The 26,549-nt window shown below is 43.7% G+C and overlaps 2 protein-coding genes across 5 annotated transcripts in view; one reads left to right on the top strand and one right to left on the bottom strand.

Moving 5' to 3' along the window:
- Positions 1-19,837, top strand: part of PAFAH1B1 (platelet activating factor acetylhydrolase 1b regulatory subunit 1) — a 58,078-nt gene extending 38,241 nt beyond the window's left edge. For both annotated transcript variants that reach the window (XM_081173109.1, XM_081173110.1), the window contains 9 exons: positions 1,018-1,102; positions 4,503-4,577; positions 5,521-5,727; positions 8,418-8,586; positions 10,876-10,978; positions 11,981-12,209; positions 14,014-14,115; positions 14,460-14,616; positions 15,847-19,837. In XM_081173109.1, the coding sequence (XP_081029235.1) occupies positions 1,018-1,102; positions 4,503-4,577; positions 5,521-5,727; positions 8,418-8,586; positions 10,876-10,978; positions 11,981-12,209; positions 14,014-14,115; positions 14,460-14,616; positions 15,847-15,920 (1,201 nt within the window). In that variant the 3' untranslated portion in view covers positions 15,921-19,837. The remainder of the gene's footprint in view (positions 1-1,017; positions 1,103-4,502; positions 4,578-5,520; positions 5,728-8,417; positions 8,587-10,875; positions 10,979-11,980; positions 12,210-14,013; positions 14,116-14,459; positions 14,617-15,846) is intronic.
- A 3,506-nt stretch (positions 19,838-23,343) lies between these two features.
- CLUH (clustered mitochondria homolog) overlaps positions 23,344-26,549 on the bottom strand; it is a 75,662-nt gene continuing 72,456 nt past the window's right edge. For all 3 annotated transcript variants that reach the window (XM_081172845.1, XM_081172844.1, XM_081172846.1), the window contains exon 26: positions 23,344-25,807. In XM_081172845.1, the coding sequence (XP_081028971.1) occupies positions 25,657-25,807 (151 nt within the window). In that variant the 3' untranslated portion in view covers positions 23,344-25,656. The remainder of the gene's footprint in view (positions 25,808-26,549) is intronic.

Genomic DNA, 26,549 nt, shown 5'->3' with positions numbered 1-26,549 from the left:
TGCAGAGTGGACCAGTTACAAATACAGATGCTGGCATTTTTGACCTGTTGAAGCTTTTGAATTCTCTTCAAATGCAGATTTGCACAGAGTGCATTAGAGTGATAGGGCATGTATCCCTTATCAAGGCAAGGGTACAGCTGGCGCACTTTGTGAAGAAGAAGGCACTCTGGGCCACAGCCACCTCTTAGGAATCCTAGAGAAGCCCCATTCTGTGGATCAGCAGTGCAAGGATGCATATGCCACTGTCCAGGTCCTGTTCACTAATTACTTGATCAAAAAATCCTACACTCCCCACCACTCCTGTCACACCTGGGTTGAGTTTCAGTTTATTGTTTCTCAGCCAGCTCATTACTGGTTCCAAGTAATGATTCAGGGTTTCCACTGCCGCAGTGGGATTTAAGAAAAAGGAGAAGCATAATTGAATTTCATCAGCACACTGATGATGGTAACTCCAGATCCTTGGACAACCACCTCCAGTTAGCAATGTCTAGATATTTGAGTAATAGGAAAAGCCCCTGGGATTATTTGCATTGGTCGGAAGAGGATGTTCTATCTCCCCTGCCCCCTGGCACAACAGTAGAAAACTCACCTAACCACAAGGGAACCGCAGCAAATTTTCCCATTCCTATTAGGTGGTCCAAGATTATACCATGGTCTATAAAGCATCTGAGAAGCTAAGGCAAAACAACAAGAATGCTTTTCCCAATCAGTGACCTGGCAGTAGATAACTATTATCCTACAGCACGTGAAGAACCTTTTTTTATACTACAACGAGTATGGAGGGAAATTATAAGGACCACCAGAAAGTTCAATAAACCGTTGTGCACAATATCCAAAAGAGAACTAGCCATTAGTTCAAAGAAAAAGGGAAGGAGGTATTTTTTTACTTGTTCTTTTACTTGTTTCAGTCAAGCATGTTTGGGTACATAGCTTTGTGGATGGGAGGGGGAGAGAAATTTCTACAGAATTAATTATAAAAAGAATATTAATTAAAGACCTAAATCTCACTTCATTTAGAAATCGAGCGATAGCAGATTACCTTCGTTCTAATGGCTATGAAGAGGCATACTCTGTTTTTAAAAAGGAAGCAGAGCTTGATGTGGTGAGTACAGACTTCGTATTCCTTGTGTGATGCTCCTGATTAACCTTTCTGTCATATATGCAGTAACTTTCCAAATAGAGGTAATGGAATGGAATGCTCACAAATCTCTGCAGTTAACCTGAATGGTTACTTAAGCTTCTACTATCAGTGACTGTTAAGTTAACCAAGTTTGTGGAATTGTTAATTTTCCACCTATCTTTACTTGAGGTCTGTACATTGAGAATGCAAGGCAAATGGACCAAGATATTCACTACTAGCCACAATAGCCATGTTCCACCTACACTGTCAGGCACTGTTGCCTCTGAATTCCAGGTGCTGGGAATCACAGGTGGGCAGAGTGCTGTTGCGCTCAGGTCCTGCTTGCATGCTTTCCACAGACATCTGGTTGGTCACAGAAAATAGGATGCTGGACTAGGTGGGACATTGCCTGAACAAAGAAGCTCTTACAATGTTCACATGTCTATAAACCTTTGCACCATGTCACATTGTCCTTGAAACTAAAAAGCATGAAGGATATCTATCCTATCACATTGTAGTTATTAACTTCACATGGCCTATCTCATTAAAAGAAAACCCATTCCTTAATCCAAGTCTATAGCCTTTAACTGTTCTAGAAAGGACCTGGTTGATCACCTTTAATTAGGGAATTCCTCTGGAATAGTTCTAGCTATGTGTAACGTATATAATACATTTTGAAATCAACATGTTTTACACTTGCAGCAAAAACTAAAGGCTCCAATAAAAAACTCAGATTTGGGAGAGGTTAAAATGGGTACTATAAATTTCTTCAGTGGCAACTCCAGCCATATTTCATCACATACAGGCCAAAATATCACATGGACATAGAAACCTTACCAAAGGACTGTGGAAAATGCAAGGGCAGTCCCGTATAGGAATTCTCTTTCTAACAGAAGTTTTTATACCATCTGCCGTTCTTGTTTTCAGATTATTTAGGATTTCTAAACAATTCCATCTTGGTATAATATTTAGGTGCGCTTTTAAGCACATTTCTTGTGAGACAGTGTTGTTTAGCACTTACTTGATTCTGCTTCTTGCAAAGCCTTGCCTGGACTGCCATGGCCTTGCTAGTAATGTGTCATTTGCTACCAGTTTATCCTCACCTCATCTGTACTTTCCTGTCTTCCTCTTCCATGTTTTATCCTGCTGACCTTATTTGAATAATACAGGCTTTCGGTAGAAACAGCAGTGCTGCTTCTGTGTTCCATGCTCCCTACAACAACAAGCATGCAGTTTATACTACCTAAATGTTAAGTGATGGCGTTTAGGCTTTCTTTGTAACGGAAGTGTACGTCTACCAGCCTTAAGGCATTTGACCCAACTCTTTTTGAAATAATTGAAACTCCTAATTCAGCTCTTACTTTGTAGGTTTTGAAGGAGGAATAGCTATCTTGGTGTGATCTATAAATACTGTGCTATTTCTTCAGATCATATAAGCGACTCTGACTCTGAACCATTTAAATATATGCTAATCTCCTAAGTACCCTTTAGGCCTACCAATCATGCTGTAAAAGTGTAGAATTTTGTCTGCCTTAACCAAAGTACCCACTTGAGGCCCTACATTTCATTTCCGCAAATCTCATTCAAATAAAGTCCTGGTTGTAATCTCATTGTACGCGTAATTGAAAATGGGGCTTGATGAAAGGAGTGCTGGCATACCCGTCAACCTCATTAAAAACTCTTTCCCCCAAAAGGTAAGAAGGAGGACCTGGATATGCAAAGCAGCCTTGTTATATAGCAGTCATTAGGGAGATGTGTTTCACTTCCTTATGAGAGAGCTGTGTAGTGAAGCTGTGGGAGTATGAATTAGGCAGAACTCTTAATGAACTAAAAGACCCCAAAACCCAAGCACCAGTGAATTGGAATCTTATCCGTGCAACTGCTTCAGGGGCTACATTTGGCTCCAGCACAAATTAGTTCCACAAATAACCCCAAATTCCCCCAAGCACAGAGGGTGGTAATGCCTCCACTGTGGCCTCTTAACCAAGAAGATAATCCAATTACCAGTTCTGACGTTCTGCTATTCTCCTGCCTTTTACAATCTCCAGTATTGCTGGACTCTTTGAGACCCCAGAACTTCAACATTGCATATTGCATCTGTTTGCACTTTCTTTGATTTTTTAGATTAACCTCTTCCCTTAATTTATAGGGCACACAACTTGTTTAAATATAATAATAATAATAATAATAATAATAATAATAATAATAATAATAATAATAATAATAATAATAATTTTGTAGTTGTGGGGGAGCTGCTGCACTTTAACCAGTGCCACTCCCCTTGACATTCATTTCTCAGCTGGGCTGTGGTTTCTGGCCATGCCTCTGTTGAACACCCTGACTCCACAGATAATCAGAATGGTGGCAGACCAGAGAGGAGGGTGTGATATTTTGGTTTTCATAAACTCTTGAGAACTTCCTGTAAGCAATAAGTTATTTCCCTGAAGAAATAATGTAAGGAGGGAAACTTGCTCAGGATGCTTCACCGGATAGTTCAGTGCTTTTGTGTCTGCTTTGTGCTCTTGGTTGATGTTGGATCATGCATATCCTGAGGATTGTGCCTCTTAACACAAACCTGTTCATCAAGGTCATCCACTGATGATTACAGCAGTGGCTTCCTGGCAGAGTAATTGACAGAATGTGTGTGAGCATGGCACTGGCTGCCACAAGATGGACCCAAGCTTAGGGGATCAGACAAATTCATGGAGGAAGATGAGCTTATTAGGCACAATTAAGAAGCAGAACCTGTACATTTACTGGCACTGTGCCACAGAATACTGATTGCTGGGGAGCAACAAAACATGGAGGGTTATTGCTTTCATTCCCTGCTTGTTCCTTCCCAAAGACATCTGCTTGGCCACTTGTGGGACAATGAAGTTAGACAGTTCTGGAAAATGTGTATCAACCCATCATTCCCATTAAACCACCACACTTGCAAGGATGGCAGTTTGTTGTGGCCACATTAAACAATTCACATGGTCCAAAGGGGGGGGAAAGACCCCCCCAAAAGCACAGAAGCACTCATGAAAGCAGATGGAAGGAGCTTTCCCCTCCAAATAGCTAGTTCCTTTGGCTTTTAATCTGGATGTGTTTTATCTCTGGCTTCATACATGTTTGCATCAAGCAATATATAAAGGTTTGTAGGGTTCCTTGATAAGCCCCGCAACTCCATGCCTTCAATTTCTAAGACAATAGAAAATGCTATTCTTATTTTTTTAAAAAAAAAGCTGGCAAAATATTGCTCTGTTTGATGTTCTTAATTTTGGGAGAAAATGCTGCTAAGCAGGACTGATGGCATTGCAGGGGGGTTGGGCTAGATGACCATGAGGGTTCCTTCCAGTCCTACAATTTATGTGTTCACAACAATTGTCTTGATCTTCAGAATGAAGAGTTAGATAAGAAGTATGCTGGACTCTTGGAAAAGAAATGGACATCAGTTATAAGATTACAAAAGAAGGTAAGTACAAGCCTCAGTTGGTATATTGCTGGCAACACTGCTGCAGTGCTTTTAAAAGAAGTATGCAAAACAACGTATCCGGTTGGAAGTCCATACTATGATAACCGGTTTTATAATTTTTGACCTGACAATGTATTGCAAATCATGATTTATGTCTGTGTGTGCTATGCAAGAATCACAATGTGTGAAAAACCGTGAAGTCAGCCAATGCCTCCACATAGCTCCATTCTTATTTCAGACATTGCGATATATCAGTATATCATGATGTTTAGCTGGTGATATATTACAAAGTTGAACACCAGTATCACCCAACTCTAGTCTCCTAATTCCTCTAAATGTGCCCACTGGTCTCAAGGCTAGGAGGTATGTAGGAGATAGGATCCAGCTGAAGCCTTGGCAGGTTTTTGCTTTAAACAAACACAAGCAGCATTGTTAAAGGTAATCGTAGCAAGGATATTTGATGCAAAATGCAGGAAAGAGAAAAATTTTGGCCGATAAGGAAGGAATGACAGAGCAGTAGACTTGCACTCATATCTAAGGGAACAAAGTTCAGGTAAAGTAAAAATGACGACAAACACATTTTCTCAAAGCTAAAATGAGCTAAGGAGGGTTGGATTGATTTCAAGATAACCAGGCAGGTATTTTCCTGTGGCTCTCAGGTTTTGTTCGGTTCCTTTTAGCTGTTACAGCTTGTACTTGGAGATAATTTGAGAGCTGTGTGGCACAGTTCCAGGGCTGCTGTAGATTTGGTGATGGTCAATGTGTGTTGGTCCTTCAGGACTTGCAAGGTCTTATTTCAGACATTGTGATATATCAGTATATCATGATGTTTAGCTGGTGATATATCACAAAGTTGAACACCAGGTATCACCTTTTGTTTGTCTTACACTTTTGTTTGTTCTCTCCACTCCTCTCTCCCTGCCCTCTCTCCAAAACCATTTAGGTTATGGAATTGGAATCCAAACTAAATGAAGCTAAGGAAGAATTTACTTCAGGTGGACCACTTGGTCAGAAGCGAGACCCTAAAGAATGGATCCCTCGTCCTCCAGAAAAGTATGCGTTGAGTGGACACAGGAGTCCTGTCACAAGAGTAATTTTCCATCCAGTTTTCAGTGTTATGGTTTCTGCTTCAGAGGATGCCACAATAAAGGTAAGACTCTTCTATAAACCTGGTCTGTCTGTGCACCTCAAGGGGATGCTGCAGGCTATTGACACAGGAGGTGTGAGCTGATCAGAATTGGGATATGGCTCCCATTGTGCTTTTTGGACTGTATTAGCCTTTTTTTTTTTTTTTTGCAAAATGGCATTCTGTGTTTGTGGTCACCCATAGAAATGTAGAAGCTTCAGTTAATACACAGCCTGGTGGTTTGCCTCCTGAAGCTGGCATGGGTTGATGTACTATTCTCACCCACTCTTCGAAGCCTGCGTTTGTTTGCTGCAGGCACACTCCTGGGCACAATATAATGTACAATCTTAAACAGCTTAGGATTCTTCAAGTATGCCACTTATGGTACTGTAGTATTGTGGCCCTTAGTAGGAACACATGATGAGTATGTTGATAGTAGTTTCCAGTCTTTGGGACTCATTCATGTGGAAGCTTGCTGGAGCCTGAATCTCGTTATAGCTTCATTCTCAATGAGGTGGTCAACCTGTTATCTTCGCTCTGAGGCTTCACTTTGGGCCATAACTATTGCTCTTCTATACACAACACAGATTCCCTCCACAAAGGGCTAGGCTTCCCCCTGACATGCTAGCTTTTTGTAGGCAGGGATAATGGTGGTGATTATTGTATGGAGGAGCATTCAGTCACTGAACTGCTAGAACACAGGTTGGTCACCTTGGTGAGTACTGGGCCCATATTTTGTTGGTGGAAGAATTTTTGCTTAGAACAAGGGTCCTCATACTTTCTACCCAGGGCCCACTTGGGATGGCTAAAAAACTCAGGCCCACCAGTCAAAATTGGGGTGCTGGGGACAGAACCAGTTATAAAAGTGTGGCAGATGGAAGCAGAGTTTGGCACAATCTGCTGGCAAATACTAGCATAACTTTCTTCTGATATTAATGCATCATTGGAAGTAGCTAAATACTTTGCCACAGCATTTTTCTTGTGGCAGGTTGAGTTCTATAGCTCAACTTTCCTCAAGCTAAGTGCAGACATTTGTTCTTGGAGGCATAGTGATTCAGCCTCCCTATTTCAGGCAGTGTTTGCTCATCTAGTGTCTTTAATTGGAGACAGCTTCTCTTCTATATTTTTTTGTTCCCACCCCCACATGCCTCTCATAAGTATTTTAGCCCAGCTCCTGTAATGTCTTTCCTCATTCTCCTTTTCCACTCAACTTGTACCTTATTCCTTCCCCACAACTGCTAGTTTCTTTCATCCCTGCTTCCATGTCCTTTTACATTCATCTCTGTTCCTTTCCCCTCAGAGGACTCTCCCCCCATTCCCTGAACTTCTCTGTCTCTTAGCCACCTTTACTCTGCATATAAGGAGTTGCTGGGGCTGGCATTGGTACAGTCAAATATCTTTGGCACAGTTAGTGGGGAGAGGCTGGCAAGCAAGGAGGCACTGGCCAGACTTGTAGTGAATATATTAATACTTAAGGGCTGTGTCGTATAATATATTGTTTTAATACATCACCTGAAGCAATTGGGTTTTTCATACATGACCCATGAAAAACAAAAACAAACCCCAGCACACCTTTTCCTCTGGAGTCACAAGAGACTGAGTTGAACAGTGGAGGATGGGGTAATCACAAGACAGATCCTTAAATGGCTTGGCCATTTAGGCCTCAGGTACTTTAAAGCAGTGGTTCCCAATTAGCTAAGTACTGCAGATCCCCTGTTTTTCAAAAGCCAAGCCCCTACTTTTGAAAATTTTGGTATCTCTATGGTAGTTTTTGTTACATGAATGTCTGCAGAACACCAGTTGGGAATACTGCTTTAAAGACTGACTCGTTCCCTACAGACCCCCTTGGCTGTTAAGATTGGCAGAGGAGGCCCTCTTGGTAGTTCCACGTCCCTCAAAAAGGGGGGCATGGCTCAAGAGAGGGCATTTTCTTTGGCAGGCCCTAAGTTGTGGAAGTCACTACTGACAAAGATGTGTCTGGCATTTTCATTATATAGTTAATGGCAAATGCTGAAGATACACCTCTGGCTTTTGACACTTGAGAATGTATATTTTTAGGACCCACTTTATTTCTGTAGTTTTAAGTTGCTTTAAGCTGTTTTTTTATAACTCTGTTTTAATTGTTGTGACCAATGCTGGGACCTTGGGGTGAAGGCAAATGGAATAATAATATTTTAAAAACTTGTGTCCTGCCCTGCATACAATGACCCATTTGGGTGACTGGTTCCTCCCATTTTTTTGTTCTGGCTTTATTCTTGGTTGCCAATGTGTGCAAGGCAGATATTCAAGAATTTAAAATAAAGTATTCTACCTTGGTATGTCTGAATATTGCTTTTGTCTCATAGAAAGCAGGAGTTTTATGTGTCTACACAAATAAAACATGTGCATCATCCCATAGAAAGGGGGTCTGCTCTTGTTTAAGGCAACAGGAAGAGCAGCAAAATGTGCTGTCTTCTGGCTTACTGATTTATCTTGGAAATGGGTTGGGTGGAGAGAGAGAAGGAGAGGTGCTGCTTATTGTCTAATTAATTTGAAAAGTCACTATACCCTTCGAAAATGTTATCGGTTCTTCCCTTGCTCCATTTCTTTCTTCCATTTTGAATTAATGTTGAACGGAGTGCCGGACAGCTGCTTTGAATGCAAATGAGAGCCTGGAAGAAATATATATATTTTGTGAGGGCAGATGTTCATCAATTTCTTTGTCTGCTTCCTAGGTATGGGATTATGAGACAGGTGATTTTGAACGAACCCTGAAGGGCCACACAGACTCAGTGCAGGATATTTCCTTCGACCACAGCGGCAAGTTATTGGCCTCCTGCTCTGCAGATATGACAATTAAGCTATGGGATTTCCAGGGCTTTGAGTGCATCAGAACCATGCATGGTAAGGAATTGAGGAATCCCACACTTGGATTGTGAGTTAAAATCAAACCAGTCCAGACTTGCCTTTTTCTTGAAACTGAAATTAGGAAGGGGATGCAGAACTCTTAAACCAAGGTTGGGGGGGGGGATGCTGCAAGATAGCGATTTGCAAGGGGCTTCTCAGCTGATTATTGGGTCCTGAGAAATCCCTTTCAGCGTGCTTTGCAGATGCTGCTAATCAGCTGATTGAGGGTGCCCGCCCCACACCTGATGGTGTACTGGGCAGATAGGCACGGCTTTGGCTTTGCAGGTCAAATGGGGGAGGGCTGGAGGTTTCCCACCCCTGCCTTACACATATGATGTGGTAAACTCATGGCTGAACTATACCCCTTCAGTCAGCAGACATGTGGAGGGGAGGGCATCACACGATTGAATGCTCTCCTCTCAATAAAAATTACTGCACATGTAAAGCTAGTTGTTGGAAAGAATGATTCTAGCTTAGCTGTCTCTCTGACTCTCCAGCAGAGAATTGTTCTGTATGAAAGAAGATAATCATGGGGGCTGTCACTTGAAATCTGAAATTTGTATAGTCAAAACACAGACCCACCATGTTCGCATTTTGAGTTAGTAGATAAAAAGATGGTTGTTACCTGGTCAGTATCCTGGGTATATTTTGCAGTCTGTGCTTGAAATGTTAATAGGCTTGTGTTCCCTATTGCTAGTTGGACGAAGTGGGAGCTGTAAGGCTTTAATATGGGCCCATTTCCTTAGCTTGCTGGGAAATGAGACGAGGCAATCTTGCTCTACTGTATAGTATGGTTAGAGCTGAAGTACCCATGGGAAGCATCACATTTTGGTTCATTCTGTTGCCAGCTATATAAGAATCTTGGATATTTCCCAAGGAGGGCATAATTTTTGCTCCATAGTTGAAACCTGCCTGCCTTCTGTGTTCAGACCATAGCTTGCTTGTTTGAAGCATTGTTAACTCCTCAAAACAATGTGAAGGACTCAACATTTGAAATGGGAAAATATGACTTGAAAGGGATTGGGTGAATTAGGCTAGGCTAGAGTTTTGCAAATGTGAATTCTGCTTCATGTGCAATCCCCCCCGCTCTGTTCAGCTTTCTGGAGGCAGCTGTCTGCCTTTCTTACCAGGGAAAAATAGCAGAAGCAGCGATTCTGGCCATTTCTTGTTGCTGCCTAGGAGTGTCCTTAAAGAGCCTGTATAAGCAGAATGTGCCTCTATAACTGCATTTACGGCCTGTGGAAAGGAGTACTGTGTCACTGGACCCAGCATGGGAGATGATGGTTGCTGTTTCCCAGAGAAGCATTGGCGAGAGAGCACATCTTCATAAGCTCCCCTCCCATTCCAGTTCTCTAGAATCTGAGAGAAGCGTCTTACACCACACGGAGCTTTGGAGCAATACAAATCAAGCCTCGCTGTGAAAGAAAGACTGGGGCTGCTTCTGCTTGCCCCGAAAGCCAACAGGATAAATAGATTTCCCCGCATTGCTTGCCCCTTGTCTGCTTTGCATGCTTGGAAAACTTTGGGGAGGGGTTTCTTCATGCAGTGATGGAGCAAGGAAATCCTCTAAAGAAGAGTGTTGCTGCTTCCAGCTTCTCCTAAGATTTTGCAGTACAAAGATGAGAGCTGTGTGATATCCTCCCCAGGTCTTCTGGCATGCATGCAATATTTGGGCAAGGGGGCAATGGTGTTTCCACCTTTGCACCTTTTTGCCTGTCCCTTTCAAACTTTTGTTACCAGCTCAATGATATATTTTTGAGATGTGGCAACCAGAGTGTTCTCAGTATTTCATATATGACCACCTGATGCCTGCTTGCCTGGAACACACGGTACTGCACACTCCCTCTTCATTGCTGCTGCAGCATGACTTTCTCTTTGGCTGGCAAAAGTGCTGAACATCTAACGAACCTGCCTTGCCTGACTTTGAAACTGGGAAATGCAGCCATGATAGTTTCATGTTGCTCATTACAGCCTGCCAGTGGGTGTGTGGATGTGTGTGTTTTGGGGGTGCGTTAAGCGCCCTGGTTTCTTGCTCAAGTTCATTTAAGAAGAATTTAGATTCACGAGATTCTTTTTTGGAAACCATGCCGCGCACTTCTAATAGCCAGACAACCACTGTAGAAATCCTGTATTTCTCTCAGTTGGGTCCCTGGTTTGCATATTGAGGGTTATACAGGATTATTGTCGCTTGTGTGAATTGAGTACTCTTCACACACATTGTGAGCTAACACAGTCACAGTAGAAGCCTGATGTGAGCGTGTTTGTTGTGTTGTTTTCTTCTTCTAGGTCATGATCATAATGTTTCTTCAGTAGCCATCATGCCCAATGGGGATCATATAGTCTCTGCCTCGAGGGATAAAACCATCAAAATGTGGGAAGTTCAAACAGGGTAAGACCTTGCAGATGTGTTCATGTGATGGAAGAAACAGTGCCTGGTTGCTTTTTGAAGATTCTCCCTAATGCATGGGGATTGGGAACCTCATGTGCTCTTGTTAGACTTCAACTCCCATCAGCCCCAGCCAGAATGGCCAGCAGTTGGGAAATATGGGAATTGTAGTCTGCAACATCTGGAAGGCTAGTGACTAGTGGTATATGCCATTGGTCTTCAGCAAGTGGGATAGGGCTCACGAATGGATGAACAGCCTGATGTAGGCAAGGTTTGGTGCAGTTGCTCTTAAAACATTCAGAAAGGTGGAGAAGACCGCAAGCAAAGGGATATCTTCTGTACAAGCTTAACTGTTATACCTCCCTCCGATCCTGTGGCTTGGTGCTTCTTGGAATCCTATTAGATCTCTGAGAGAAGGAATGACAAACTAGTGTGTCACCAGTGTAGAAATGCTAAGAAGGAGAAAGAACAGTATGAGGGAAGAAGAAAGCTGGCATAATTAATGTTCATTTTTAAAAAGAGTCTCAAGATTGCCTCAATGTTGAGGATTCTCCCAACTTCTCCTTCTGATATATATTTTGTATTACCTTTTGGAAATGGATTCTTTAAATCAAGCATCCCCAACCTGCGGCCCTCCAGATGTTTTGGCCTACAACTCCCATGATCCCTAGCTAACAGGACCAGTGGTCGGGAATCATGGGAATTGTAGTCCAAAACATATGGAGGGCCGAAGGTTGGGGATGCCTGCTTTAAATGATCCAAATAGCCTTTGGTTTAACCTTCTGCTCAGCCCCTTGTTCTAGCTGCTGTTTTCTTCCTGTCCATTCGCCCAGACTTCCCCCAGTCTTTCAACTCAATTTAGACCTTTCATTTATCAAAACATTCTGTTTACAACTGCTGGCAACGCCAGCATTGTCCCTAAACCATCAATACTTCAATTCTTGCTTTATATAGTAGTGTTCTGTCAACAGCGGTCTTCTTTTTGTTTGTTTTCCTTGCAAACAGCTACTGCGTGAAGACTTTCACGGGGCATAGAGAATGGGTCCGCATGGTGCGGCCCAACCAGGATGGCACGCTGATTGCCAGTAGTTCTAATGACCAGACGGTGCGTGTCTGGGTGGTAGCAACAAAGGAGTGCAAAGCTGAGCTCAGAGAACATGAGCATGTGGTAGAGTGCATCTCTTGGGCTCCAGAGAGCTCTTATTCCACCATATCGGAAGCTACGGGATCTGAGGTAAGGAGTCTTATATTGCGCTTCGCTTCTCTTCTCTTCTCTTCTCTTCTCTTCTCTTCTCTTCTCTTCTCTTCTCTTCTCTTCTCCTCTCCTCTCCTCTCCTCTCCTCTCCTCTCCTCTCCTCTCCTCTCCTCTCCTCTCCCCTCCCCTCCCCTCCCCTCCCCTCCCCTCAGTGTACATTTCAACCTCTTACTCTTCATTGGGGCATGCATGGACATGTGGGATTTGTAGTGGCTGTCTTGTTGCTTCGGATTTCCATCACATGCTGGTGCTGTCTCCCACAGCCATTCCACCCCTTTGATTCAGATAAACATCTGATCTAAAGCTCAAAGTCTTCTTTTTTTTTAACTCGAAAAGGAAAAGGTGGTGGCTTTGCGCAAACTTGTGTGGTTACATGCTGAAAACCCATTTTTTAAAGAACATCCCTCTCCCCAAGTGCACTAGACTCTTACTCCTTCTTGCTCAGTGCAGTGTTCTGGAGCTCTTCTAGAGCGTGTCAGAATCCTACATACTTGGCCTCTTGAAATAGGCTATCTCCCTTTATGGAAGTGACGTTTCTTTTCTGAATTATTTGGGGCACCACAGTGGACATATGCTATCACTCAACAGTGGCCAAGTTTGAACCTGGTCCCTTTTTTCACTTACTTAAAATAAAAGGTGTATGTGTGTGTGTGATTTAAGGTCATATCTCTCAGCTGACTGCTTAGCTGCTTCACTTTCTCTCCTCTGCCCTCTACTGGCTCGTTGCAGAAATGATTGCCCAAGAAAGGCATGGAAGGTGAAGAGAGTTGTGAAGCTCAAGAAGTCATTTTAGCCTGAGCCTATCCTGGCTTAGATATTAATGGAGGCATGTACAAGGGAGACACATACACTTAAGAATTCCACACTCTTAAGAGAGATTAATGCGTTTTGGCTGAATGTGAACAATAGATTATGGAGTTGTGCGTTTATCTCTTTTGTTCTCAGAGCAAAAGATCGTATGATAGATGTCCCTGGTTCCCTTCTCTTTTAGACTTCCCAGTTGAATTTTGGGGGAGTATCTTAAGCAGCTCTAGTGGGTGTCTTGAGTGAAAGGAGAAAGGGGAGACACACGTATTTGAAAGAAGGAGGTGTGAGCCTCGGTGGAGAATAACGGTGAACAGAATAATTGGCAGTGGGCATGACAATCTGACAGAAATGTCAGATTGCCTCAGTGTAAAACTTAACAGTCCAAAACAGTAGCATAATAACTTTTTATGGTAATGGGCTAAATAGTCGCACCAGTTAGTGACTTTAAATTTTCGAGAACTCTTCTTCAGGCTGGATACTGAAGGGAGGGAGTAAGAGAGAAGAAAACAGCCAGTGGAGGCCAAATTTGGCAGGAGTGCCTAGTGCTTGGAGGACATTTCTCTCCCCTGCCCCACATGTTACCCCAGGCAATGTCGTTATTGAGGGGTAGGAAACTTGCTTCTAGTTCTAAGATTTCTTTGAGTGGCTAAACTCTATTTGTAAGCTTAAAAAAATGCAGACAGTAGTATCGGTGCATTAGAAAAACAAGCTTCTCTTTAAATAGATCATTAATTGTAATTGAACATAAACAACTTTTTATGTTCATTGGCGAAGTCTAAAGAATTATGTTTTAAAAGTGTGTGAGTGTTGCTGCCGTGTTCATTAACACAAAGTGTTTAATTGACTTCTGAGTCCTGTTTACCTGGAGCACAACTTTCTTTGTGCTTGCTTTAGGTCTCAGGTACTCCAAAGGTGGGTCTGCGTTTCTACCACCTGAAGTATTCATTTTTGTAATTTCCTTCTCTTTCCTTTATAGACTAAGAAGAGTGGCAAGCCTGGGCCTTTCCTGCTTTCTGGCTCTAGAGACAAGACCATTAAGATGTGGGACATTAGTACTGGCATGTGCCTTATGACACTTGTAAGTTCCTGTGTGTCCCCCTCCTGTCGGACTGCAATCCTGTATACTGTTGCTTCAAAAGGGAGTAGAAGAGACAATATTGCCTGGATGACCTCAAAACAGTCTCTGAGGAATCCAGCCAGACTAGTTAGAATGACTAGAATCTGTACAGATTGAAGGAATAATCCATCACAGGGCCCTGTCCTCATCTGGGGAATTCAATTTCCTATAGTTCCAAGGCGGTTAGTTTGGGGCAAGTAGTGGAATGATCTTACCATTGGATTTCAAATCATGTTGCGAATGTTCAGGTGTGCACACAATACGTACTCTCTTGTGACCTTGTGCCATTTTTTCTCTCTCAACAGGTGGGCCATGATAACTGGGTACGTGGCGTCCTGTTCCATTCTGGGGGGAAATTTATTTTGAGCTGTGCTGATGACAAGACCTTGCGTGTCTGGGACTACAAGAACAAAAGATGCATGAAGACTCTCAATGCGCACGAACACTTTGTTACCTCGTTGGGTATGTATGTGCACTTATTCCAGCACAGCGCAGCTGAGTACAGACCTACGTCTTCTTTGTAGGTTGGTCTTTACCTGGAGCCCGGCGCATAAACCAGTGGCACCACTCTTCAGCTAAGAAGGGATGCACTGCACTGCATTAAATACGCTCTAGACTGTCAAAATATACCTGTGTCAGGCTGGCTTAAAAGTCCCCATGCTACGAAAAATGTCTGGCCTCCCTCTCTTCACAAAAGAAGAAAGGGGAAGGGGGCATGTCGGAAGTTACAGGGAAAGTATATGCTAGTAGTGTTTTGCCAAGCTAGTGAAGACAGTTGGGTTTCATTTGTTTCTGTGCAGCAACCTTTTTTTCAAGCAAAGGAAAAAGTGGGAAAATTAGTTGTTTGTACAGGCATAATGAAAACTGAAGCTGGTTTCAACAGGAGCGAAGCTCCTTTATATCCCTTGAGGTAGAGGTTCCCTGTTCCCTGTTCCTTTGTTCAGAGCTGGTTGTTCCTCTGCCCCCACCTCTCCAGTTCACAGGACCCATAAAAGCCAAGCTGCTTTACATTTATTGGCTAGCCATCCCTGACTTGCTGTGCTGACTGTACTGCTAATGATGGCTGATGGCTGATCTGTGACGTGGGCCTTTCAGCTAGTGGTTTGCTGACGTAACTCAAGGTGCGTTGCATCAGTGGCACCATAATTTTTCTTTTAAAAAAATGTTAGGAGGAGGAGGGCAGAGTAAAGGTATGTCTGCACTGTTAGTTTACACTAATAGTATGCATCATCTGCTGGCATGGCTGTCCCTGTGAGAGGGGGAAATAATGAGGGCTGTAGTTTAGGGTAAGCTGGGTATCTCCTCCTTTCACAGATCTGTGCACAGGCTGCACTTCTCAAGGTTCCTTAGGCAGGAGGAGCAAGTGTGTTTTTGGAACCCTCAATTAATACAACCCTCACCCAAGAGGACACTCGGAGGCAGTTTCTCCACTGCCTCAAAATACAGGTTTTTGATGAAAAGCTAAAGGAAAACAGTGAAAGCCGGCAAGTCCTAGCAGGTTCCCTTCAGGCATAAACTCTACAGTGTAGGAAACAATAAAGATTTGCCGTGGCCACTCACAGTATATGTACTGAATTTTAAAATATTCTGGCTGATCCAGCATCATGGACATTTTTCAGCTCTAGTATTGACCTATCCTTTGTGGTGCTGTTAGTAACTTCCTGTCTTCCCCCGCCCCCCTCTCTCTTGCAGATTTCCACAAGACAGCGCCCTTTGTGGTTACCGGCAGCGTAGATCAAACAGTAAAAGTGTGGGAGTGCCGTTGATTGAATTCACACCTGGCCCACCCCCCTCTTTCCCTCCCCCTCTGGATGCACTCGGATACCATGGTTACCCATTGAGCTCTGTTTAAAATAAATATTGTCCTTTCATGTAAATTATTCTGGATGTAGATTGAGCTTATTAAATGTTACACACAAAGTATTCATGCATGGTGAATCCAAATTGTATACTGTAAATTTACATACGTTGTCTAGAAGTACCATAGGTTTAAGGACATGGGCTGGCATTGGTCACATCAGACCTGCGAAGGCAGAAGCTGGTTGGTTGAATTAAGGGCACTTAAACCAGCAGCAGCAGCAGCAAAATCCCGTTCTGTGCTGGATAAACTGAACACCCGTTCTCTTCTGTTGGGTGGTGCCTATAACTAGTGACTCTCATATGGATTCTTTTTTTGGGTGGGGTGGGGAGGGCTCTTTCAAGAAACACGTATCTCTGTAACAACATCACTTAAGTGTGCTTAAGAAATCTAAGGATACTAGATAAACAAGGCTGCAACTTAGAACCTTATGTAATTAATGGAAACTAATTAAAACTTCCAGTTTTTTCTCGTCATTATATATTTGCCAAATCAATAGGATATATTTTTATTTTGGCTTCCTATCACGTTAAAAAAAAAAAGAGGTTAGTATCCTGATACTAACAAGCTGCAATATAGGAAGAGAAACCTTGGTATGATGTGACGTGTATTTTTTTTTTTTTTAAAGAAATGGTTGTTGGAGTTCTATTGCATTCTAACACTTGGAGCTTAATGCTTTCCATGCAAAATGTGTCTTAGGGAGTCTGTCGGTCTTGCTTGAACGTAGCTCTTAACTGGACAGTTGGACTCAATCTCCCAGTTGACTCCTGACAGTTCAGCTTTCTGTTGGCTTTGGTTGTGGTTTATCAGGCTTGTGCGATGTCCACAATATCTGAGGGTGTCCTCTCTCCTCCCCTGCTTTCCCTGGTAGTTGGTGAGTGTGCAGCAAACAGGGTAATAGTGGTGTGATTCCCTCTCCTTTCCAGTTAGCGAAAAGGTCTGAAAGCAGGACAGGGAGCCACAGGATGGTCAGATGTGATGGGACATGAGAGCAGAGTTTGCAGTGCTCCAAAAAAAGCACTGTAGAAAGAAAGAAAGAAAGAAAGAAAGAAAGAAAGAAAGAAAGAAGGAAACAGGAGGAGGGGAACCACTTATGCTAGCAGGTACTTTGCAAGCTTCTAGATAACCTTACAACCGCATGTTAAATCCACCTGCTGACATGCAAAAGCCTGCTCTTGTTACAGAGTTTTGAAGCCAGCTTCAGTTTGGAAGCTGCCCCCTTAATTTGAAGAGCTCTAAAAGAAAGAAATGCCCCCCCCCCAATTCATCTTTTTTCCAAGGAGCAAGCATCATTCAATCAGCCTTTTATTGGTCACATTCTGTTATAGGCATTTTTAAGTCCAGCCCTTCACTAACCAGGTCTGTTCCAAAAATCCACGTACCCCAGTCTGGACAAACTGCCGGTCTGACAAATTTCAACACACGTGAAGTATTTTGTTTTGTTAGCTCTGTGGCTTTTAAAAGAACTGGCCCTTAAAACAAAAAAGCAACAAAACCCCCCACTTGTTTGGAGGGTTACTTGCATGTCAGTAGAAATAAGGCTTAATCACACATTTTGGTTCACCCGCAAGGAGGATTTATTGGTGCTTGGCTTCTTTTACGGGAGCTGGGAAACCAAAGGCAGTGAATGACTTGAAAGGGTGGGGAGTAAGTTAGGGTGCAAGTCCTGACTTCTGGAGAATGCAGTTTTTTAGTGAGCAAGTTTCCCACAAGCTGAATCTTACACATTTTGAAGTCTTACCCTCGTTTTTAAGCTGTTTTTGACAGGAAATTCATTGCTGTTTTTGCTTTTTTGAGAATTTCTGAATCTGTAGTGGGGCAGTCATAGCAATGCTGGTTAGCAATTGTAAAGTAATTCTTGGCTGAAGTGTAGAAATCCTGGTTCTTTTCTTTTTTTAAGGGTTAAAGGTAAACTCTGCATTTACAGACTCTGTGAAACTATGGTACCTATTAACATGGGAGCTTGACCACTATTCCCTTCACTCCTTTGAACATAATACATGGTTTTAGGATAAAAAAGGAACCATTTTGTAGCCTCTAGTAGTCACGAAACCTCCTTGGCATTGAGTAACTTTAAAATTGTAAGCTACACGTCCATTTAGCCAGTTTACAATAATAGGCGCATTACCATGAGTGGTTGTAGACTGCACCAGCAGTTACACCCCTGGTTTTAAAACAAAAGAAAATGGAAGAGGGGAGAAGTTGGTGGTGTGGTGGAGTTGTCCCTAGGAGTTGGCTTTTGTGCTTCTCTCTGGCTATCTTAATCCTGTGCCTTTTCTTTTTCTCCCGTGAAGAGTCTCAAGCGCTAAGGTTTACTGGTTTGGATTGAAAGAGGACTTTAAAAATATATCAGAAGGTATTCAGGAGTGTATTGCTGTGTGTTCCGTCACACAAAGAGTGGCATTCTGTTTTTAAAACTGAAAGGGCAGTGGTCAAGCACCACGCTTCCAAACAGACCAGTTTCAGTGTCCAGTCTCTTGAAACAAAGCCACAAATACATACCTAGACACGTATATCAACACACACACACATTCCAGAACTGCATGGATTATTAAGATGTGCCCAGGAAAAAATTAATAAATCCTAGATTCATTTTTCTTTTTGAAAGTGCAAAATCCACCCTCCCCTCTTTTTTGATTTGGACACAATCTGAGAGCTGATGACTTGGAGCATCCTGCACTTTACCATTTTCATTTTAAAGCCGTCCTGCTTTTGTGTGTGGTGTGACCAATGAAGTGCCCAGGGCACAATTTTTTTTTTTAAAGAAACCCCCAGAAAATACTAGTTGCTAGCAAGTTGTCAAGCTGTGGAGCACTGTAGTATTTTGAAAGCTTTGGCTCTCGCCTCACCAAGCTACCCCTACCCCTCCACCCCTGGTCTAATCTGTTGACACCTGGCTGCTTCTCCCATTTACCTCTAAACTCTCTCTTTTTTTTAATGTGAAATGAACTGCCTGTTTAAATCATTCTTAAATAGCTTTCTCTTCTCTTCTCCTCTCACCTCACTTCTCTGCCCGTCCCTCATCCCATCTTCCCACCCCATGAAAGCTATTTAAAAGGATACGGTTTGGGTTGGGTTTTTCCTCCGCAGTGGCTTGATAATCCTGACATGGATTGTTTTGAGTGCAAAATTTTAACAGAATTTGAATGAAGGAAAAAAGAAAAAGAAAAAATCCACTTAATTATTCCATATTCTCACTCTGGCTGTGTATATTTAAAAATAAATAAATACCCAGGGTACTAGCTACTGCAAAACCTCTCCATTAGTGGCAGAAATGATGTGTATAAAATAGGGAAACTTGTTTGGGAGGTTTTCTTTTTTTGTGGGGGGGGCAGAGGGTGGGCAAAAGTTTGAGCCAGATTGGCAAGTCATGACTGGATGTTAACCAGCCTTTTTTATTCTCTTTCTGCTGTGTCCTTGTAAGTAACCACTTTCTTGTCCTAAGCATATCCTTCAAACTGTCCAAAGTTCTTTCTGAAGAGAATTAGCAAAATATTCCACGTTTTTAGAAGTTTGATCCCAACACTGACATGACGACAAGCATCTTTATTTCTCTCCCCCTCCCCCATAAGAACGGTGTAGAGATTGCCATTGGAGAAAGCTTCCCCCCTCACCCCCAGACTGTAGGAGTTAACTGAAGATATTGACACAGTTAAAATTTAAAAAAAAATCAGTAAAGGAATGTATATAATACTGCTCTGTGTTTTACAGTAAGATTTGTTGCTCTCAGACTGTGTAAAACAAAATTTATTCATGTTTTCTGCATATTAAAACAAAAATCTTATTGTACCAATTGGTAAACTATTAAATGCATATAAAACTAAATGCGTTTCGTTCTTTTTGTTTGTCTAGGTGCAGAAAAGATCATGTGCTTTTAGATTGTGCTTGATTAGGCAGTTAAAAGCAGATGGCAAAAGAATATCATGTTGGGTTTCAAGCTGGAGGAAAGCAGTTCTTCAAGTGACAATGCAAGTTGGGTGAGTGGTGTGGGGCAGAGCAGATAAAAGGAGGGGTGGGTTGGTACAGCAGGGCATCCGGCTTACACAACATTTGTCTCTTGTGAAGCTCTAAAGGGGGCAGTTGCCCTCCATTTCCTAAGTACAGGTGTCCCCCCACATAATGTGTGTTCTATTTGCACACAACCACATATATGTGGAGCGCCAGGAAATAAATAGAACCATACCAGAAAATGGCGGGGGAGAGTCCCTGCAGCTCACGAGGTGACCCTGCCCAGAGCGGACGTCAGTGAGGGCAGAGGAAGCCCCAGAGAGACCTTAGGCACAGTGGGGCTTTTTTAAGGCTGCCCAGCCTCCCCACCTGACAGCTGACTTGCATGGTAGACTATCAGCCAGTTTCCTGCACAGCCTTCAGCCAGCCCCAGAACTTCAGCTCTAGTTGAAGCGAGAGTTGGAGAGCAAGGAAAAATTAAGTTGCGGCGGGGGACACCTGCAGTCAAAATCTGCTTGTGGAATTCATTGTCGTAGAATGTGGTGAGGGCTACGGGCATAGAGACAGCAGAGGCTGGCATCTAAGGGCAGATGGGGCACTGCCCCACTAGCCTACCCTCAGCTGGCCCTTTCCTGCTTGCAACCAGTCCAGGAGGTGCTGTTGCCTCTCAACTTCCTCCTTAGTTGGTGTTGCCCACTTCTAGAATGCAAGGATGGGAGCAAAGCTAGGCCTAGCAGGCTCAGGCGCCACCTCCTGTTGGTCTCTGTCATGCCGGTCTCAGTGGGCATCAGCCACCATGGCTTAGAGATGCATCTAAAAGCAGACATACTTGGAGGTCTTCTTGATGGTGACACAGAATGGAGTATGTTGAGGGGGGTGATTAAGGACAGTGGCATGTGGCTGTGTGTTGCCTTCAGGCCCTGCATTGGAGCTTCTTGCCGGCATCTAGCCAATCTAGCCAATGTTGAGTTTCTGCTGTAATGCAACTTGGGGTCTTGGTAAGGTTAGATAGCAGCACTGCAGAATGCCCTGTACATCTTGCCACTTGGAAGTGGGCAGCCCAGATTAATGCTTGAGGCTGAAGGTCCCTACTGGAGAACAGTTTGCTTGTTTGTGGGAATGGTGGATTTTTTGGTTTCTTAGCCTGTTGCTGCAATACTTAATTACCAAAACTCATTGGAGCCAATTTGTTTTCAAATGCTTGTGAAGAAGCTGCAGTGTCTCCCAGGACTCTTCAGGCTTACTATCATGTATTTCGTGTTGACTTGCCACCCCACCCTCCCCCAATGGGTAGCAACCCAATGCAGAAAACGCCTCAAGTTACCAGGGAGGCCACATCAATTAATTTCAAGCCGTACAAATGTAATTTGACCTAAATAAATCTAACACCCAAATGAGCAACTGTGTTAACTGTAGGCAAGTAGAGTTTTATTAACCTAATTAGTATTGACTCTTTAACAGGGCGACCTCTTTCCACTGAGCTGATTTTACCTACATTACTATCGTTGACCTTGATTTTCCACAATAGGCGATAGCAGCCTTGTTAACTAGCATTGGAAAAAACAACAGATTTTCTGTGCTTCACACAAGTGGTTATCCCACAGTAAGCCTTTAACAGATCTGACCTCTGAAATCTTCTAGTTTTTCTTGCTTTCCTTCTGATTGACTGAAACCAAAGAAGCTTGTCATCTAGAGTGGGTGGAATTTTACTAGTTTGATGTAATTTGAAATGGGGTGGTGATGGCAGGGTTGAATTCTGAGTGCCACTCCCCATGTAGCTGTTCTGCTAATGTGGCATCTATATTCCTTTTCCTAATCAGCTAAGACTAGTTAATTCACGGGTAGGCCAAAGGGATATCTGGGTTATATGAAGAAATGGCCCCCTGGTTGGTCCTATTGATGGGTATGTTGGGGAGATCCCATTCCCATTTAGAAGCTTGCTAGGCCAGCTCATGGAGGTGGCCTATAATTGTTTTCACATGGTTTAATTATGCCAGTTAAATACAGTGGTTCCTTGGTTTACGAACTTAATCCGTTCCGGAAGTCCATTCTTCAACCAAAGCGTTCTTAAACCAAGGTGTGCTTTCCCATAGCAGTGGGGGACTCAATTTACAAATGGAACACACTCAACAGGAAGCGAAATCTGTTCTGCTTCCAAGGCAAAGTTCACAAACCAAAACACCTACTTCCGGGTTTGCAGCGTTTTTAATCCAAGTTGTTCATAAACTAAGCTGTTCTTCAACCCAAGGTACCACTGTATCTTTTATCCTTGCTGGATCGGGACTGTAGAAATAGTCTAGATAGCAGTTTTTTGTTCTCAGCTAAATGTGGATGAAAGCACAAGAGGCCTGTAGAGTTACAAAGCATCTGTGTGTGAACAGTGACGAGAAGATTGCCTACAGGCGAGGCTCCTAACCTGGCAGCTGTAGTCAGGCACCATGACACCCCAAGATAGATGCAGACACCCTTGCTGAGGGCTTACTCTTTTAGGGGGTGTGTGGGCAGAATGCAGATCAGTTTTCTGTGCAATTGGCACTTTGTGGTGCCCTCCCACCTTACAACTGATTGAGACGACTAGGCTCAGAGAGGCGAGCTCAAATCCCGTTGGCTACGAAGCTCACTGGTGACCTTTTTAGCCACTCACCTACACTAGGGAGTGGAAGAAGCAGACAAAGCACTTCCTTCATGCAGTGCATAGTTAAAAGCATGGAACTTGCTTCTACTGGAGGGCAGTGATGGCCACCAAGCTAGGAAGCTTTGAAAGAGGATCAGACAAATTAATGGTGGAGAGGGCTGTACTCTGCTTCCACAGTCGGAGGCAGCAGTGCTGCTGAATACCAGTTGCTGGAAACTACAGAGGGCACGAGAGCTTTTGCGCTGGATCTTAGTTGCAGGATTCCCACAGGTATTTGGTTGGCCACTGTGAGAACAGGATGCTAGACCAAGTGGGCTGCTGGCCTGATCCAGCAGGCTTTTCTTAGGTTCTTAAGCATGTGTGCCTCCTTGAGGTCATTAAGCTAAGGACTGGTGCGCAGACCTTTTGGGTCTCCCTCTCACTGGTAGTCGCAGCACCCCAGAACATAATGCACACCTCTGGACCCACAAATTATAGAGGTCATGTAGTCTGTAACGTAAGGAAATAACGTGGCAGAATAGCTGAGCCACAGCGTCTGGCAAGATTCTGACCATACCACCTTAGCCTCTCAGGTGGCAGATACCCAAGGCTGTTGTTGGCTTTAACTATAAAATTAAGCCAAATTGACCACTGTCTGCGAGAAAAATTGGCAGATGGTTTTTTTCTGTTTATGTCACAAATTTATTTGAGGGGAACCATTACTGGGAGATACTACTCAAAACAAAGCACACAAAACTTAAAGTAAAAGTTGCATTGAAATCTGTTCTTTATTCAGACACTTCCAAGGAAATTCTGTATTTTTCTCTCTCGCCCCCCACCTCCACATCTGGACCAAAGAACATTCTCTCCCCCAGGGAAGGGGGGCAGGGCTCTTGCTATGTACCTAAATTGCACTCACGTCAAGGAATAGGCAACCTTCGCTATCTGGGCCCCAGAACCATGCCAAAGTTTCGCTTTATTTTATTTTGCCCTCTGTAGCAGCAATTTCCAGCCACGCTACGATGACGTCACTCACTCACACACTCCCCTCCCACCCACCTTTCTTTGGTAGCCGTTTTTGGCAGGTTTTATAGGGCCGCAGGGACCGTAAGTTGCCCAACCCCTTGCACTGAGTCTGTAACACAAGTCCTGCCCCCCCCAACCCATCCTTTCCCAAAATACAATATTCAAGTCACATGGTAGAAACATGACCTCTCACTCTTGTGGTTTTGAGCAGGAGTGGCGGCTGACAAAATGCAATTTAGTACAAAAGGGAGAGGAGGGAGGTGGTGACCACCAGACTCTGCATTTTGAACTCAACATGATGTGTGTTTTTCTAGGCAGGGAGGGCAGAGCTAGGAAATCAGCTTTATTGTTCTTACGAACACATTCAACCTGTCGGTAATAGCAGGGATGTACAGTAGTGAGAGCTATTAAGAGTAGCTGAAGAACATATCACCGTTTTCCCCCTTCAGGGGAGAGCAGAATATTGGGCAGAGCATCCATTGCCAGCAATGAATGCCTTCTTGGGAAACTTGTGTTCTAAAGCTGATGAGGCTTTGGGACAAAAAACCACCACACGAACAAGACCCCCCCCCCCAATCATCTTGTTCCGTACTATATAGTATCTAATACAAATTTATTATTATTTTCACTGTGAGAAGGAAATTAGGGGGAGAGAAAAGAGCTTCAATTTAGGTTCATGATTCTTGTTTAGTACATTCACAGATAAACCTTTTAAAAACAACAACCCAAACATTGATTCAATTCAGCTCACCAATTGAACCAATTGCTTTCGAGACAGCAGTCTTCAGCTCCTCCGGTACGATTCTGGGGCGCGTAACTTGTGAGAGACGACCGAGGCGCTTTTGTTCCATGCCATTCACACAACTCTTTGAGAAGGGGGTGGGGAGAGAGGTAAAGTATAGGCACTAGGGATTTTCCATTGTATAAGTTGAAAAGGGTAGGGGGGGAATTTATACCAGACTTTAGGGATGCTTTGACATGGGAGGAGCCTAGCCTAGTTCCTCAGCACTCCCTCCCTGCCCCCCAAGCCATCAATTTAGCTTTTACAGTTAACTTGGCATAGGGGGCAGTTGGATGACCAGAGCTGTAGCATCCCATGGCTTAGTTTTCTTTTTAAATACCCCCCCCCCCTTTTGGATGCTGTTTCTTATGCTGTGCTCAAGAGGGAGCAAAGCACAAGGAATTTAGGCAGACACAAAAACCACACAACATCTCCTTTCCTGGGCCATGAAACTTGCAAAAAAAACCAAAACCGCACCCCACGTTCCCAACAAATCTAAATAGTTTGAGGGGGGGGGGGGAAGACAAGGAAAGAATAAAAATAGGAACCCTAAAAGGAATCCAATGGCTGTCTCCTAAATGTAGACCAAAAAAAAGTTCTATGCCATCTCCTCAAAACAGTTTCCTCTGCAGTACCAACTCTGCTCAGGCCTTAAAGATAAAACATTGAGATAAAAAATATGGCTGAATTTATATTTAATATATAATATTTATAGTGTCACGATCACCTAAACAGTGCAGCAGCAGGCTGAGCCTCAAAAGTTGGAAGAAAAAGAACTTTGGGGGGGGGGGGGGTTTGGGGAGGAAGAACCACCAGGCCCGGGAGGTGGGGAAGGTTCCTTTTCTGCAAAGTTATAGATGTCCTTTAAAAGTCAACAGAAAAAAATGACCTGAGAAATGTTATTATACCTCACTTGGAATTAAATCTCTTATGTACACGGTAAAAATGGATTGAAACGTACACGCACACACGCATGCCCCCTTTCCACCCTCCCCACAGCATCCCTGCATTCTCCCGCCCCAGTTAGACTCTCCGGGCATCGCCCCGTTTCGGGTGCCCAGTGCCCGCCTTGACAGGTAGGGTTCATTTCTCAAAATTTAGTTCTTTGCATTGTGTATTCATTGTACCAGTGCAAATTAAAAAATAAAAACAACAACAACACAAAAACACATTGCCGAGGAGAAGCTGCCCCGAGGAGAGGCTGAGCAACCCCCTAAACCCCAACCCGGGACAGATTCAAACATCCAGAGCCTTCTCCCGACACAGACCCCCAAGCTAGGGAGCCGTGGCTGCAGGCGGGCTTGCTTCGGACTCGCTCTCTTCTGTGGGTTTTTCTTCCGACTCCAACTCTTTGCTGCCCTTGAGGACCTCCTGAAGTTGCTGGCGCCGCTGCACTTCGGCTTTAAGGTTCTCCAAGTCTTTTTGGCTGCGGAGGGAGAAGGGGGAAAGGCTGGGCAATCCCTGGCAGAGCAAATTCAGAGGAATGGCGCGCAGAGCGGGGCGCTCGGGATGGAAGACAAGAGGTAGCTCATCTCCCTAGCTGTTGCCGCAACAGAAAGACCTGACCTGTGTTTATGCATCTCTCCTATCCAAGCTACGTACAAGCAGGCAAGGACTCCACCTGCGATTAACCTGCTTCTGCTCCTCCCACTTCAATCCTCTCCTGGGTCATGGGAGACAGAAGAGGGGTCAGCAAACTTTTTCAGCAGAGGGCCAGTCCACTGTCCCTCAGACCTTGTGGGCGGCCGGACTATATTTTGAAAAAAAATAAAAATGAACGAATTCCTATGCCCCACAAATAACCCAGAGATGCATTTTAAATAAAAGCACACAGTCATCTCACGTAAAAACACGCTGATTCCCAGACCATCCGCGGGCCAGATTTAGAAGGCAACTGGGCCAGATCCGGCCCGGGCCTTACTTTGCCTACCCATGCCCTTGACTCTCCACCAGCCTGAGCTCTCTGTCCCCCTTCTGCTGCCTCTGACTTTCACCTGGCTGTTACAAGCTCCCCCAGTTCACCTACCCCTTCTTCCAAGTCAGTCTCCGACCCCCACTCCTTGGTGTCCAGCCATTCCTTGATAATCTTATACCGAAAGATAGCTCCTAGCTTTTTCAAAAGGTAATTTTGGCAATGCAGATTTGGCCCAGGTGCTTTCTGGAGCAGG

Source organism: Podarcis bocagei, assembly GCF_964188305.1.
Source record: "Podarcis bocagei genome assembly, chromosome: 15".
Taxonomy (NCBI): Eukaryota; Metazoa; Chordata; class Lepidosauria; order Squamata; family Lacertidae; genus Podarcis; species Podarcis bocagei.
Note: the sequence above shows the minus strand (reverse complement) of the source record. Positions and strands in the feature narration are given on the sequence as shown.